The 14155-nt window shown below is 37.3% G+C and overlaps 1 protein-coding gene across 8 annotated transcripts in view; it reads right to left on the reverse strand.

The window, feature by feature from the left end:
• Positions 1–14155, reverse strand: part of INTS6 (integrator complex subunit 6) — a 112953-nt gene that overhangs the window by 3621 nt on the left and 95177 nt on the right. For all 8 annotated transcript variants that reach the window (XM_036300445.1, XM_036300448.1, XM_036300447.1 and 5 more), the window contains 5 exons: positions 12712–12838; positions 11300–11442; positions 10871–11102; positions 3349–3723; positions 1670–1763 (listed from right to left, as the gene is read on the reverse strand). In XM_036300445.1, the coding sequence (XP_036156338.1) occupies positions 1670–1763; positions 3349–3723; positions 10871–11102; positions 11300–11442; positions 12712–12838 (971 nt within the window). The remainder of the gene's footprint in view (positions 1–1669; positions 1764–3348; positions 3724–10870; positions 11103–11299; positions 11443–12711; positions 12839–14155) is intronic.

Consider the following 14155-nt stretch of genomic DNA (forward strand, 5'->3'; position numbering starts at 1 on the left):
TAATTTGTTCCTAAAACAAACAATCCAGGCCTAAGTACAATGGGAAAGAGATTATTCCTTCCACAATAAAAAAGAAAAAGGAAAAACCTAATATATACAGGATTACTAATACTGCAGCAAAATTAGGACTCCCAAAGCAATGAATCCAATAGCTTCTTCTTATATTCTTTGAAAGTTGAATGTTAAAAGGAATGTGAACAAAGTATGAATATAATCCCTCACAAAATGTTAGATGAAATGAAAGCTGGGTAGTAGCACTTAAAAGCCACAGTGTTCTACTGTTATAATTTGAAAGCTAGTAAATCAAGGATAATTAGACATCTTTAGTATAGAATATAATGAATAGTGACCGTTCAAGCTGCAATTTAAAAATTTTTTCAGTAATATAGTTCACTGAAACTGCATTTGTCTACATAGCACTAATACTGCTGATGCTTTTTAGAATATCCCAAAACACTGCCTAATCTATACCCACTTTTTCTCTATTTGTAACCACTATATTATTACATAACTCTCTAAAATAGCGATTCTCAACCTTTTCATCTCATGGCATACATAAACTAATTAGTAAATCTGCAGCCCACCAAAAAACACATTTTTGCCAATCTGACCAAAAAATAGGTCTAATTTTGATTCATGCACATTGATTATTGTTGTGATGGCTGATGTCATTTTTTAATTTGACAATGTAAGGGAAAAGAGGTCAATGCCCCTGACTAGTCAGGTACTGCAGAAGTTTTTAACTTCTTGAGGCACACTGGTTGAAAATTGCTGCTCTAAAAGGTGGTAGAAGTAAAGTTCAGGCACCAGGAATATAGCTAAATCCATGATGACATCCAAGATGACAGAATGTTATGTAAAGAGCAGAATAGATTAAATACTCAAAACAGATAATATGAAAAGTTATCGCCTTATCTTGCACCTTCAAAGTAGCCTATGCTGTAGCCTCTTTCTTACACACACACACACACACACACACACACACACACACACACACACAATGAACTGCTCAATATAAAACAAACTTTGAGTGTTTTGAGCATGGAAGAAACTGAGGGACTAATTAAAAAATGGGTATATTGGGAAGGTCAGATAAGATAAACTCTGTTTTCTTAAAATATTAAAAGTCTTAAAGGAAAAATAAAACAAATTTTTATATTCACTAAACTTATAAAACTATGCTTTCCAGTTAACTGTATTATGGAGTTACCATTTATAATCTTGATTCACATTCCTTGTACTAAAGTACATAATCCTGGGCTACTGAAGCAATCAGAATAAGGCCCATTTATCTGACTCTGGTCCCCTTAATTACAAGTTTTCCCCCATACAAGTGAGCTACATTAAAATATTGCCTTTTGAGGTTATTACTAATCACTGATTAATATTAACAGTAATCCAAATATACAAAAGAGAAAAATTAGAGGCTGTTAAATATACAGACATCAAAAGCCACAAGAGTAGGAAAAAAGAATTATGCAAGTACCTATACTTCGTAGGAAGAAAAGATTCAAGTTCTAAAGAATTTTTGTGTGGCTGTTTTTTAAGTGAACTTCTTTCAATAAATTACAAAAGAGAGAAGTGCTTATGTGTGTGTGTGTGTCACATACATGCATAGCACAATACATATTGTTAAAATACTTCTTATAATGTTCTATAGATTATTTACCTTGATGCTTCTTTAATGACATTTTGTAAAAATATTAGTCTTGTTTGTAAACTGCCTTGTACATGCTTCAGTAAAGTGAAGATTCTTTCATATTCTTAAAAGAGAAGCAAAAAGAAAAATTAAGTGGCTTTCATTTGCACTCATATTTATTATTTTTCTATTTCAGTTTACAAGATATACTAAGACAAAACCAAAAATATTCTACATAAAATTTTCACTGCTCATTGAAGACTTTAATTTGTCAAACACTGCTTTTTTAGTAAAAGTTCTCATTAAAGTTCCAAAGCTTAGAAGGGTGAATAAATAGCTTTTTGGTATTAGCTTTTTGGTATTGCCACTGAAAAGTAAGACACAAGTGGCCTTAACAAAAATGAACCCTTATAATGAAAATTGTAAACTATAGCCACCATAGGGAAAGGGGGTTGGGTGTTGGGGGTATAAGGAGGAAAAATAATAAAATAGAGTAAGAGTGACTATTTTAGTTTCAAGTTTTCACACAAAACTCTGCTAACGACTGTAAGATCCTAAATGGCAAGGACTGAGTCTTACCCATTTCTGGACCATCATAACAAGTGATCTGTCGACACCTTCTGAAAGAATGCCAGTTGATCCTGAAACTTTATCCCACAAAGTTCTTTTCTTTTCATGTAATACAGTGGTTCTCAACCTTCCTAATGCCTCAATCCTTTAATACAGTTCCTCATGTTGTGGTGACCCCCAATTTCATTGTTACAAATTGAACATAATTAAAGCATAGTGATTAATCACAAAAACAATATGTAATTATATATGCATTTTCCGATGGTCTTAGGCGACCCCTGTGAAAAGGTCGTTCGACCCCCAAAGGGGTTGTGACCCACAGGTTGAGAACTGCTGATATAATAGATAGCTTTCCTAACTTTAGTTTTTTTATCTAAACACATCCCTGGTCACCATAATAATTTAAATCTTAAACACAGTGGTCGCACTATGCCAAGAACTTTAGAGACATGAAGTCATTTAATATTCCCAACATCTTTTTGGGTTTGCTGTTACATTAAAATTTCAGTTGCTGGCTAGGAGAATACTAAAGACTATGGGTTCCTGTCATGGTAGGAACTATATGTAATTTATGTGTGCTCTTCCTGTGTTCTCAGTCCCTCCTGCTTATCATACTTAGCATAGTACTTTGGATATAGCAAGCAGATATTTGTCAGCTAAACAAAGAATCAAATCCCACATATCTATATATATAAAAGCCTAAGCAATCGTCCGACTGGTAGCTATGACGCACACTGACCACCAGTGGGCAGATGCTCAACACACAGGCATGGAAACAACAGACTGATGAATCTCAGAGGGAAGGGGGAAATGGGGAGGGTGGGAAGAGATTAACCAAAGATCTTATATGCATACCAGAGGCCCGGTGCACAGATTCATACACTGGTAGGGTCCCTTGGCCTGGCCTGTGGGGATCAAGCTGAAACCAGCAGTCCGACTTCCCCCGAGGGGTCCCGGTTTGTAAGAGGGTGCAGGCCAGGTCGAGGGACCCCACTGGTGCATGAATTCATGCACCAGGCCTCTAGTAGCTTATATATTGTTCAAGACTGATCTAGAATTAGATATAAGCTTTTAGTTAATTTTCTTTTTTTTGAGCACATACAAAATAAAATTTGAGGTTTGTGTCTAATTATACATACTTCTTCCTGGCTTTCTAATCTCTTTCATTATTTGTGCTTTTAGTTCAGTGTTGACTTTTTCGTGGCTTCTGCAATGCATCAATTTCTTCCCTTTGTTGAGTGAAGATGCTGGTATATTCTCTTCAGGGCATTGTACTTTATCTCTTGGCTCCTCATGATTTTCCAAAAATCCACCAACAGTGAGGTCATTAGTTCCTAAATGATCATGACCAAGAGTCTCTGTATGATTGGTTGGTCGTTCCAGTAAATTGGCTGGAGAAGATGATGTTGAAAATTCAGTATCCATAGCATTTGGTGTAATATCTGATGAAAGTTGGTCAGCAACATGATTTTCAACCACATCATCTATTGTTGAATCATTACTGGCTTCTGAAACTAAAAATAAAGATAAGGGGGAAAAATTATGAGAGACGATTTCAAAGTACACAGTAAACAAAACTCCAAAGAAATATTGCAACAAATTACAACTGATCATTTTCACAGATGCAAACTAATAAATAATGTGATGTGATGCTTAAACTTTGATAAAGATATGGTGGATTCAATGTGAAACGTTCACAATATTTATAAAATCTGTACAATTTTTGCTCGTAGAGAGGGAAAAAATAAAAGCAACTTCAACTTTTACTTCTCTGTTTTTCTATGGCAATTTTATTGAACAAGTACGGTTTTAATGTTTTAGGAAAATATATATGATCAAGATTGTCATGCTTATCTTTTCTTTAGCTCTAGCTCATTCCAACCTATAGCTGCCTTATATATCTGTTGTCACTTAGAGGCAAAAGTAAACACAGGGAGTTTAACATGTTCAATGGTCTTTAGGGAACATACCACCAAACAGGTCATTTTACAGTACACCCTTTTCTTATACTCATCATCTGGTCTTCATTACTGGAGTAATGCAGAACAATCTGGTACGTACTTCAGCTCATTAGACAACTAGACTTAAAAACATGCCATCTTGCCATTTATATTAGATTATTACACTTACTCCCCACAGAAAGCTGAATTCTAAGTTCCTTGATGGCTCACTAAACCTCTAAGACAACAGCTGAATTATCACTTCTCTCACTTATTGTCCAAAATGTACTCATCCCCACAAAAATCCCTTGAACTTCTGACTCTCTTAAATCCTATTCCAGAATATGCAAACTTTACTGACTGTCTTCTACAAGTCATTTTTAGTTGAAACCAGCTCTCCTGCAAAGAAACTGCTCTCCTTTTCAGACCTGAAATAGAAACTGCTTTCTCTTAAACACTCTCCATGGATGTGGACTGATTCTTTCAACTCCCAGTACCACATCAAGATCCTTTTTCCATGCACTCGTTAAAACTCTTGCTCTTTTGAGGCTCAACTCTGTCACTTCACTCATCCTCTCTCTCCTCATCACTATCTTTATCGATCTCTAGGCATACCTCTGTGGTCACGATGTCTCCAGTACCTAGTTCACAACTTCCTCCCACCCCCATGTCCCTCAGGACCTCATTCTAGGTCCTTACTACTCAAAGTGTGGTTTGTAGACAAGAAGCATTACCACCATAAGACAGCTTGCAAGAAATGCTCATCTAAGGCTCCACCCCAACTCAATGAATCATAATCTGTAGTTTTACCAGGCCCCAGGTGATTCACATACACATTCAAGTCTGAGAAGTGCTGTAGTGTGTGACTTCAATGTCTGAGAAGATAACCTACCTACACCTGGCCTCCCAATTCCTTAATTACTTATCTCCAAAGAACTTTTCCACCTATATGTTTGCCTCTCAAGTCAAACACAAATTCTGGATGAAGAGGAACCTTATCTTTGTACTGCCCCTGCTATTGCTCTTTAACTCAGCCAGACTTTTACTCCAGAGACTCCTCCACTTTCCTCCTCCTATTAATCAGATCCTTTCTAAATAACCATTTTCTTATCTATCCAATGTATATCCCATAATGTATCACTTTTTAGCAATGTCTTAAATTCTCTCATTCTTTTATCCCATAACACTAGCCAGGCAAAACCCCACATTTGATGACTCTATCCATCTGCTTGTTCCAAACCTGCATTTGGAAGGATGAGCACTACTCGAGAAATACGATCACAATCACTATCTATACTTGATCTCAGCACTGCTTTGCAATCTTATAACAGACTTTTCTACCTCTTCCACAAGAGATCATTTTAATCTTCTCCCCTCTCTTCATATCTCTGATTTTCACAATCTCTCCTCCCCTCTCAGCAGTAGACATCATCTCTTCCTTTACAGAAGAAAGAAAAGTAGAGGCCTAAGATGGGAACTTCCCCTGCTTCCCATCATTAAGCTTGCATCCACACCTATTAGGCTTCAATGGAAACAGCATTCTTTCATCTGGGGTTTGGACCATTCCCTTTACCTTTCTCAGTGATTTTGTGCTGATTATGCTTTTTCTCATCTTCATTTTCAAATATTCCTATCACGCCCGCATTTAAACATGCTCACCTCTCTATCAGCTTAAAAATAAAGCAAAATCACCATTTTAACCCCATAACCTCTTCTAGCTCCCACTCTCTTTTCCCACCTACCCTTCACAGCTAAACTTCTTCAACTGGTTGTTTACATGCACTGTCTCCATTTTCTCATCTTCCATTCTTCAACCCCTTTACTACACCAAAATTGCATTTGCTAAGATAATCAAAGACTAACAGAACCTTTCTAATCTTCTTCTTGGTTGATCTGTTTAAGAAGTATCTGAGGAAGACAAAATGGCAGAAGGACAGGTAGACGTGTCCCAAGCCTTGTCCAGGAACAGAGAGAAGGCGCAAATAAATCGAATAACATCCACCTTGAATTGGCAAAGTAGGTACAGCTGGTGAGACAATTCACAGCTGGGAAGGGCAGAGGACGCCTGGACAACAGTAACATCAGGGATCTGGGCTGGAGAGAGGTGCAGGACCTCCAAGCCCAGAGGGTCAAAAGAAAGCCACATGGCACCAAGGCCGTGTCCCTCGAGACAGGCGTTAACATCTCACTGTGGAAAGGAAGTCCACATGGCTGTTGGTGGCAAGGGATTCTAGATCTAAGCCCACAGCCATGAGAGGCTGAGCCCAGAGGGGGAAGCCTGAACAACTGCCCAAGCCATGCTATACTGGGGGAGAGGGACTCGCAGTGGCACAGCTCTTTTCCAACTTGTTGGTCTTTGCTTTTATTCGCTAAACTCAGTTCATAGGACCTTTCAAATACAAACACTCACCCATGGCTGAGGTGCAGGTGGAGTTGTGGAGTCTGGGGAGAGGCTGGGAGAGGTGGCCGGGGGTCTGGCACTGAGACATACATGAGACACCAGACCTAAGCAGCCATCTTCTCCTGAAGAAATAGACCCTCCCTGCAGTCTCCAGGCAACCAATACAGCCACACCCAGACTACACCCTGAGTGTTACAAAGGATAAATATATATATATATATATATATATATATATATATATATATATATATATATATACACACACACACACACACACACACACACATATATATATATATATATATGAATGGTCCCTGATAGCCCTCAGGGACTGGGCTGAAGAGAAGCCTTTCAGTCCCAGCAACCTCCCCAACTATAGACCTGTCAGAAACAGCTGCTTGAGAGATTAAGATTGACAGTGGGCAGACAGGCTAAGTGGGCAGACTGGTTCCACCTGCTGGCAGTCAAGGCTGTGGAGATAGACACAGAGGAGCGGTGGACCACTTGGAACTTCAGCAACCTAACAGGAAACTGAGAAGTGGCAGGCAGTACATAAGAGTGGGATCTTAAACCAGCCCCCATGGGGCATTAAAACTTGGCAGAAATGAACCACACTTCACTTTTTCATTTTTATCTTTATTTCATTTTATTATTATTTTGTTATCTTTTTTTTTCTTTTTTCTTTATTTTCCTTTTTTGTCTGTTTATTTTTCCTTTTTGCATTATTTTTTCATCATGCTATTTTTAATATTTTTATTTTATCTCATTTTTTTAATTAATTGTTTCTCTTCCTTCTCTTTTTCTTTCTTCTTATCCACTCATCCTCTTTCTACTTCCTCTATACTGAACTGAGGTCCTCCCCATATTCATCCAATTCCTTAACCTTACTTTCTGTATATAAGCTTAGCCTCTACAGATTCTGCCCCCACCCTTTTTTCTGGGTGTTTGGTATTTGCATTTTTTGGTTTTTCTGTTTGTTCTGTGGTGTTTTATCCCCATATGTATATTTCCCTTTTTCTTCTTCTTTTTTTTTCTTTTCTTACCATTTTTTTTTCTCTTCAATATCATTTGTGCTCTTTTTTCTCTCCCCTAATTCTCTGGTGGTCACTTATATTGGGGTTATCAGTGTTGTGAGTGCACTTGTGTTTTGTTCCCTTTGTGTCATGTCTTGTCGAGTGACATTTTGTCCTGTTTGGTCAATGTGGTAGAGAACGAGCCAAATAACCAGACACCCAGAGAGGAAACTCCATCCACGAACAGGTCAATAACACTGCAGACCCAACTACAGAGGCAGGAAGATGGTGGCAGTGAGGGAGAGAGCATGACTGAGTGAGGGAGCAAAAGGGGAGTATGTGGATGTATGTGTGTGTGGGGGTGTGTGTGAGTGACAGACAGATCCCGCAGGACCTTTGGGGGCAGACAGACCGGGCTCGCCTAGCGGGCAGCCTCTGCTATCATTACAAATAGTCCCTGTGCGGCCGGCTCTACTGCAGGGCACGCCTTCTTGAAGGGGAGCCCAGCCTTACCTCCACCCAGGGTGCCTTCAGACACCACCCAGGACTCTACAGCCACCCCCGTGAGGGACCTGCTGCCTCAGCTGAGGTTCCACAGTCACTGAGACTCCAGCCACCCCAGGCATGGGCTCCTGTGTGTTCCAAAGAGTGCTCCCCTGTGGCCAGCCCAATGCTTTAGCCCAGGGCGTGGCAACCACGCGAGCATCCTGCCCCCATCCCAGGAGCAGCAGCCATGCAAGCAGCCCGCCCCCATCCGAGGAGAAGCAGCCATGAGAGCAGCGCCTACCAGAGGAGCTGCTCCAACTGAGGAGCAGCAACTGCTGCAACCACCCGAGGAGCAGCCCCCGCATGACTCGACACATAGATCCTTTGGTGAGAGCAAAAATGGGGAGACAAAGAAACCCCCAAAGGAGAGAAAAGGAGAAATTGCCAGAAAAGGAGCTAAGTGAAACGGAGGATCATACAGTTCATAAACCGGGTGGATAAAAAAATTAACAAATTATTTAAGAACCAAGAAGAAATAAAGAGTGATTAGGCTGCAATAAAAAAAACTATGGAAAGTTTCAACAGTAGACTAGGAGAAGCAGAGGTCCAAATTAGCGGATTAAAAGATAGGGAAGCAAAACACACCCAAAATGAACTGCAATTGGAGAAAAAAATTAAAAGACAGGATGGAGAGCCTAAGGGAGCTTTGGGACAAAATGAAACGAAGCAACATATGAATAATGGGGGTGGCAGAACGACAGGAAGAGGAACAAGAGTTAGAAAATCCATTTGAAGAAATAATGTCAGAAAACTTCCCTGATGTGGGAAAGAAAAGAGTCACACAAGCACAGAGAGTCATGAACCCAAAAAGACCCACACCAAGACACATCATAATTACAATGGCAAACGTTCAGGACAAAGAGAGAATCTTAAAGGCTACGAGAAAGACAGAAAGTTACCTACAAGGGATCTCCCATTAGACTATCTAGTGATTTCTCAACAGAAACACATCAGGCCAGAAAGGAAAGAAGGAAGTTTACAAAGTGATGCAAAGCAAGGGACTGAATCCAAGAATACTCTATCCAGCAAGGCTATCATTCAAAATTGAAGGGGAAATAAGGAGCTTCACAGACAAAAAAAGACTAAGGGAGTTTATTACCACCAATCCAGCAATGCAAGAAATGCTAAAGGGACTGATGTAAAAAGAAGAAATAAAAAGGGAAGAAGGAACGCAGGTACAAAAAATAAAAATGTCTACAAAGAAGTACCTATCAATAACAACTTTAAATATAAATGCACTAAATGCTCCAATCAAAAGACATCGAGTGGCTGAATGGATTAGAAAACATGACCAATATATCTGCTGTCTACAAGAGACCCATCTCAGAACAAGGAACTTACACAGACTGAAAGTGAAGCGATTGAAATATATCTTCCAGGAAAATGGAAATGAAAAAAAAAGCTGGGGTAGCAATACTTATATCTGGCAAAATAGACCTCAAAGTGAAGGCCATAACAAGAGATAAAGAAGGCCACTTCATAGTACATCTTTTTCTATGCATTTTTCTGGAAACACACACACCAGATTCTTTGTCCTATAGTTTCTCATATATGATTTTACTAATCTTATCCATCTTTTGTCATTTAACATGCTCTGTCCCTTATATTTCCTATAAATTGGTAGTTAGATCTAGAGGTGTGATCAGATTGATGTTAAAAAAAAAATTTGTGTGTGTGTGGAGGGATTAGGACTACTTCAGAGGTAGTGCTGCGTAATTCCATCAGGAGGTATATAAATATTTGTTTTCTCTCCAGTTAAAATGCTATAAGCCATGAATAATCACTACCTATAATTAACAAATCCATCAATTCATTAAGGGTTCCCTACATCCATTGTTATTCTTCCCTGATAAAATTCCACACATTTCATGGTCTTTATAAAATGCTAATCATATCTGGTCACTACTACCTCTTTAAACCTTTCAGTGGATTCTCAATGTCCTTAGAATAAAGTCTAGAACCTTTACAATGGCTTTCTGAAGGCCCTCCATGATCTGACTTCTGCCTATCCTTCAGTTTTCACCTTATCTCATTCCCAACACTCTTGCTGTACTAAAATTTTCAGTTCCTTCAATGTCCTTCTCTTTACCGTATACTCTTCTTAGACTACTCCTCTAGCATAGGCAAATGCACAGCTTTAGTTAACTAATTCCATTCACCCTTCAAGTGCTGGTTTAAACAACTCCCTAGTAAAGTGCCTTAAGCCTATACACCAAGTTAAATTCTCATGCCAAATATGTCCACAACATACTTGACGTCCCTTTCACCACACTTCTAATGAAATGTCCAATGACTTTCCTCATGCATTGTAAGTGAAAGCAGAAATCACTATCTTGATCACTGCTATACCTAAACAGCACAGGTATTTAATAACTGCCTGCATTAAACTGAAATTGAAAACCATCTTTCTATGGATATTGATAATATCCCTTTAAAAACTATTATTTTAAAATACTTAAAATTTGCAAATATTTTAGATCAGTGATCACCAACCTTTCGGAGCTCACAGACCACCAGTTGGCGACTGCTGTTTTAGATTATAAACACTAATAAAGCATAATGAAAATATAAAATGCTCAACAAAACATTAATTAAAAAGACACAAAAATAATTACATTGCCAATTTAGAATAAACATAACTTCTCTAGAAGCTCTTAGACTTTATCAGTGTTTTTCTATAATCTATTTAAAAATCTCTTCTTTGAAGAGCCAAAAAGCAGCAAATAATGTTTTTGTTGTTGATGTTGTTTTAAACTCTTACTTTTATGAAGAGGAAGGGGTTTAATAAGATCTGGCTGTGCTTGAGTCATAGGTATAGGTGGTCCTTTTCCTCCAATATGATTGTTCACAACTGGATTCTGCTGTCTGCCTCTCAGCAGTGGAGACATACAGCGACGTCTTTTAGGGATCCCTTGCATATTTGGTTCTCCAGGTCGTTTATGTTTATTTTGAGGTCCAGCCACAAATTCATCTGCTTCATCTATCATCATACCCTATAATAAAATACATAATTTCCTTGGATTTATATTCAGTTTTTAAATGGCACAACTAATTCTAATTTCCATGAAAACAACTCTATTTAACTATGTTGACATTTATTACGTACTCTACCAGGAAAATAGCTTTAGCTTACTTTAAATTCATAGTACCTAGCACAAACAAATTATATAATGGAATATTTCAAATTTACCTTTTTATCCAGCTTAAAAGGGTTGCCAAATGTATGTAACCTTCGAGGCTGATCAGGATCAAGTTCTCTTAGTGGAGAAGGTACTTGCTTGAGATATTCCTGGTAATTCCCCATTTGTGCTATAGGAACACTGTGTACTTGATCTTTTCGAACAAAATAAAGCAACAACAAAAGTTAACCTTACTAACACCTGTTCTAGTTATCACGTATCTTCTTATATATGAACTAGAGGCCTGATGCATGAAATTCGTACAAGAGTAGGCCTTCCTCTTCCGGCCCCACCAGCCCCGGCTGCCGGCACTGGCTTCTCCCTGGGCAGCTGGCAGGCACCCGGGACCTGGGTTTTCCTTGCAGCCCGGCTTCGTCCGGAAGGTTGTCTGGTCTATTTAGCATATTATGCTTTTATTATTATAGATGCTGCCTGGTGTTTGTTATTTTAGGCAGTCTTCTCTTACCACATACTCTAAATTAATGTGTTGCCATTATAAATATTGTGACATAAAACTCTGAGATTTTTAAAATAAAATTTAAAATCATTGATTTTATCTTCTAAACCAGTGGTTCTCAACCTTCCTAATGCCTTAATCCTTTAATACAGTTCCTCATGTTGTGGTGACCCCCAATTTCACTGTTACAAATTGAACATAATTAAAGCATTGTGATTAATCACAAAAACAATATGTAATTATATATGTGTTTTTCGGTGGTCTTAGGCAACCCCCGTGAAAGGGTTGTTCGACCCCCAAAGGGGTCGCGACCCACAGGTTGAGAACCGCTGTTCTAAACAAAACAAAAATATTGCAGCTAATTTCAGTGCATAGAATTAGCAATGTATAACCTTACCATGAAAAGGAATGTCTCTTCTACTCTATTCCAAATATACACAATTTAATTATAGAATTTATAGAAAAATCACATACATAACCCTTTTTTCATATATATATATATATATATATATATATATATATATATATATATATATATATAGTAGATGCTTACATCAGAGATAGAAAAAGGTCAAATTTTCATCTGACTTGATTTGTAGTAAGTGCCATGCATATGGTTGAAGGAAATATTAGAATTGTACAATTACTGGCCACCCAGAGTTAAACCATCAGATATTGGTATATCATAATAAAATAACTCAGTTTGTCTATGTGTCTGCATGTGTGAATGGACGAAAAATCGAGAAAGGAAACTAAGCTATTAACAAAGGTGGTTACATCTGGGGAATAGAATTTGGGGCAAATTCTATAGTGAAGGCAGAAAGAAATGTAAAGAATCGGGGATGACTTTTTACTTAATTTGAATTTACAATGAGAATTGTGCAAGAATTCTTTAAGAGTTACAGTATTACCCTATTGTGTTTTTATATAAAGAGAAAAATACCAATATTAAAATCATAATCTAACCTTCATCCTGTCCTTTAAGAAATCTTCGGGTGCTCTTCATAAGATTAAATCTCATTCTTGTTAAGTGATCCAAAAGATTCCGTCTAGGTATGTCATATGCATTTCTAAATGTCTGTGGCTTTAAATCCTATTGAAAATATTCAAAGACAAAAGTTATTTATAAACACAGAATTAAGAGACTACAATCTCTACCTTGCACATAGGTTTGAAAATAATATATACAAGTTAACTAATTACCTTAAAAAACAGAATAGAGCTGTGATGCAATCTTAAAGTACTGTTTTGGGAACCAAAAGATAAAAACTTGGTAGTGAGCTCAACCAAATAATCCCAAATTTACATCTAACTCAAGATTTTATTATATTTTCTGACTAAAAGAAGTACTAGTAAACACCCAAATTTTAAAGACTTCCAAGGTTTTATCTTATGCTTTGATGCATAATGTACATGCTATACAACTGCCTATTTAAGTATACAGTTCGATGAGTATTAGTAAATTTATAGTTGTGAAACAATCACCGCAATCCAGTTTTAGAATATTTCCATCATTTCAGAAAGTTCCTTGTGCCCATTTGTAATCAATTCCTATTATTAGCCCCAGGCAACAACTTATCTGCTTTCTGTCTCTGTACATTCCATTTCATAAATGGAATTTTGCAATATCAAAATTTTCTATCTGGCTTCTTTCACTAAGCATGATGTTTTTGAGATTCATCCATGTTGTTCAAGTGTCAGTAGTCTATTCCTTTTTTAATCACAGTAAAGTAGTATTTCATTATATGGATATGCCATATCTTTGACCTATTCACTAGTTGGTCAACACTGGACTGTTTAGAGTTTTGGAGTATTATCAATAATAATATCTACCCATTTATCTTGAGTAGATACTTACAATTGCTATACAAACAACATATATATTACATATATTAATATAATATATGAGAGTTCCAGTTGCTCTACATCCTCACCAATACTTGACATTTTTCAGTCTTTTAAATTTTAGCTATTCTAGTGGGTATAAAATGGGACCTCATTATGGTTTTAATTTCCATTTCCCTAATGATCAATAAGGTTGACTGTCTTTTCATGTGCTTGTTCAAGTTTGTATATCTTATCTGGTGAAGTATCTGTTCAAATATTTGCCCTTTTTTTATGGGGATGTTTATCTCTTTATTAGGTTCTATGAGTTCTTTAAGGATTTTGATATTAAGTTCTTTATTCAATATGTGTTTTGTTCCCAGGTTATAAGTTCCTTTTAATTTTTCAAAGTTTCATTTGAATTAATAATTGCAATGAAGTTCAATTTATCAAGTTCTTTTTGTTTTGTATTTTAGAACTCTTCCATGATCCATGACCCAAGTTCATGATGATTTTCTCTAGTTTTCTTTTAGTTTACAGTTTTAGTTCTTACACTTAAGACCATGATCACTTCAAATAATGTTAG

This window comes from Myotis myotis, unplaced genomic scaffold (assembly GCF_014108235.1).
Source record: "Myotis myotis isolate mMyoMyo1 unplaced genomic scaffold, mMyoMyo1.p scaffold_m19_p_3, whole genome shotgun sequence".
In the NCBI taxonomy this organism is placed as follows: Eukaryota; Metazoa; Chordata; class Mammalia; order Chiroptera; family Vespertilionidae; genus Myotis; species Myotis myotis.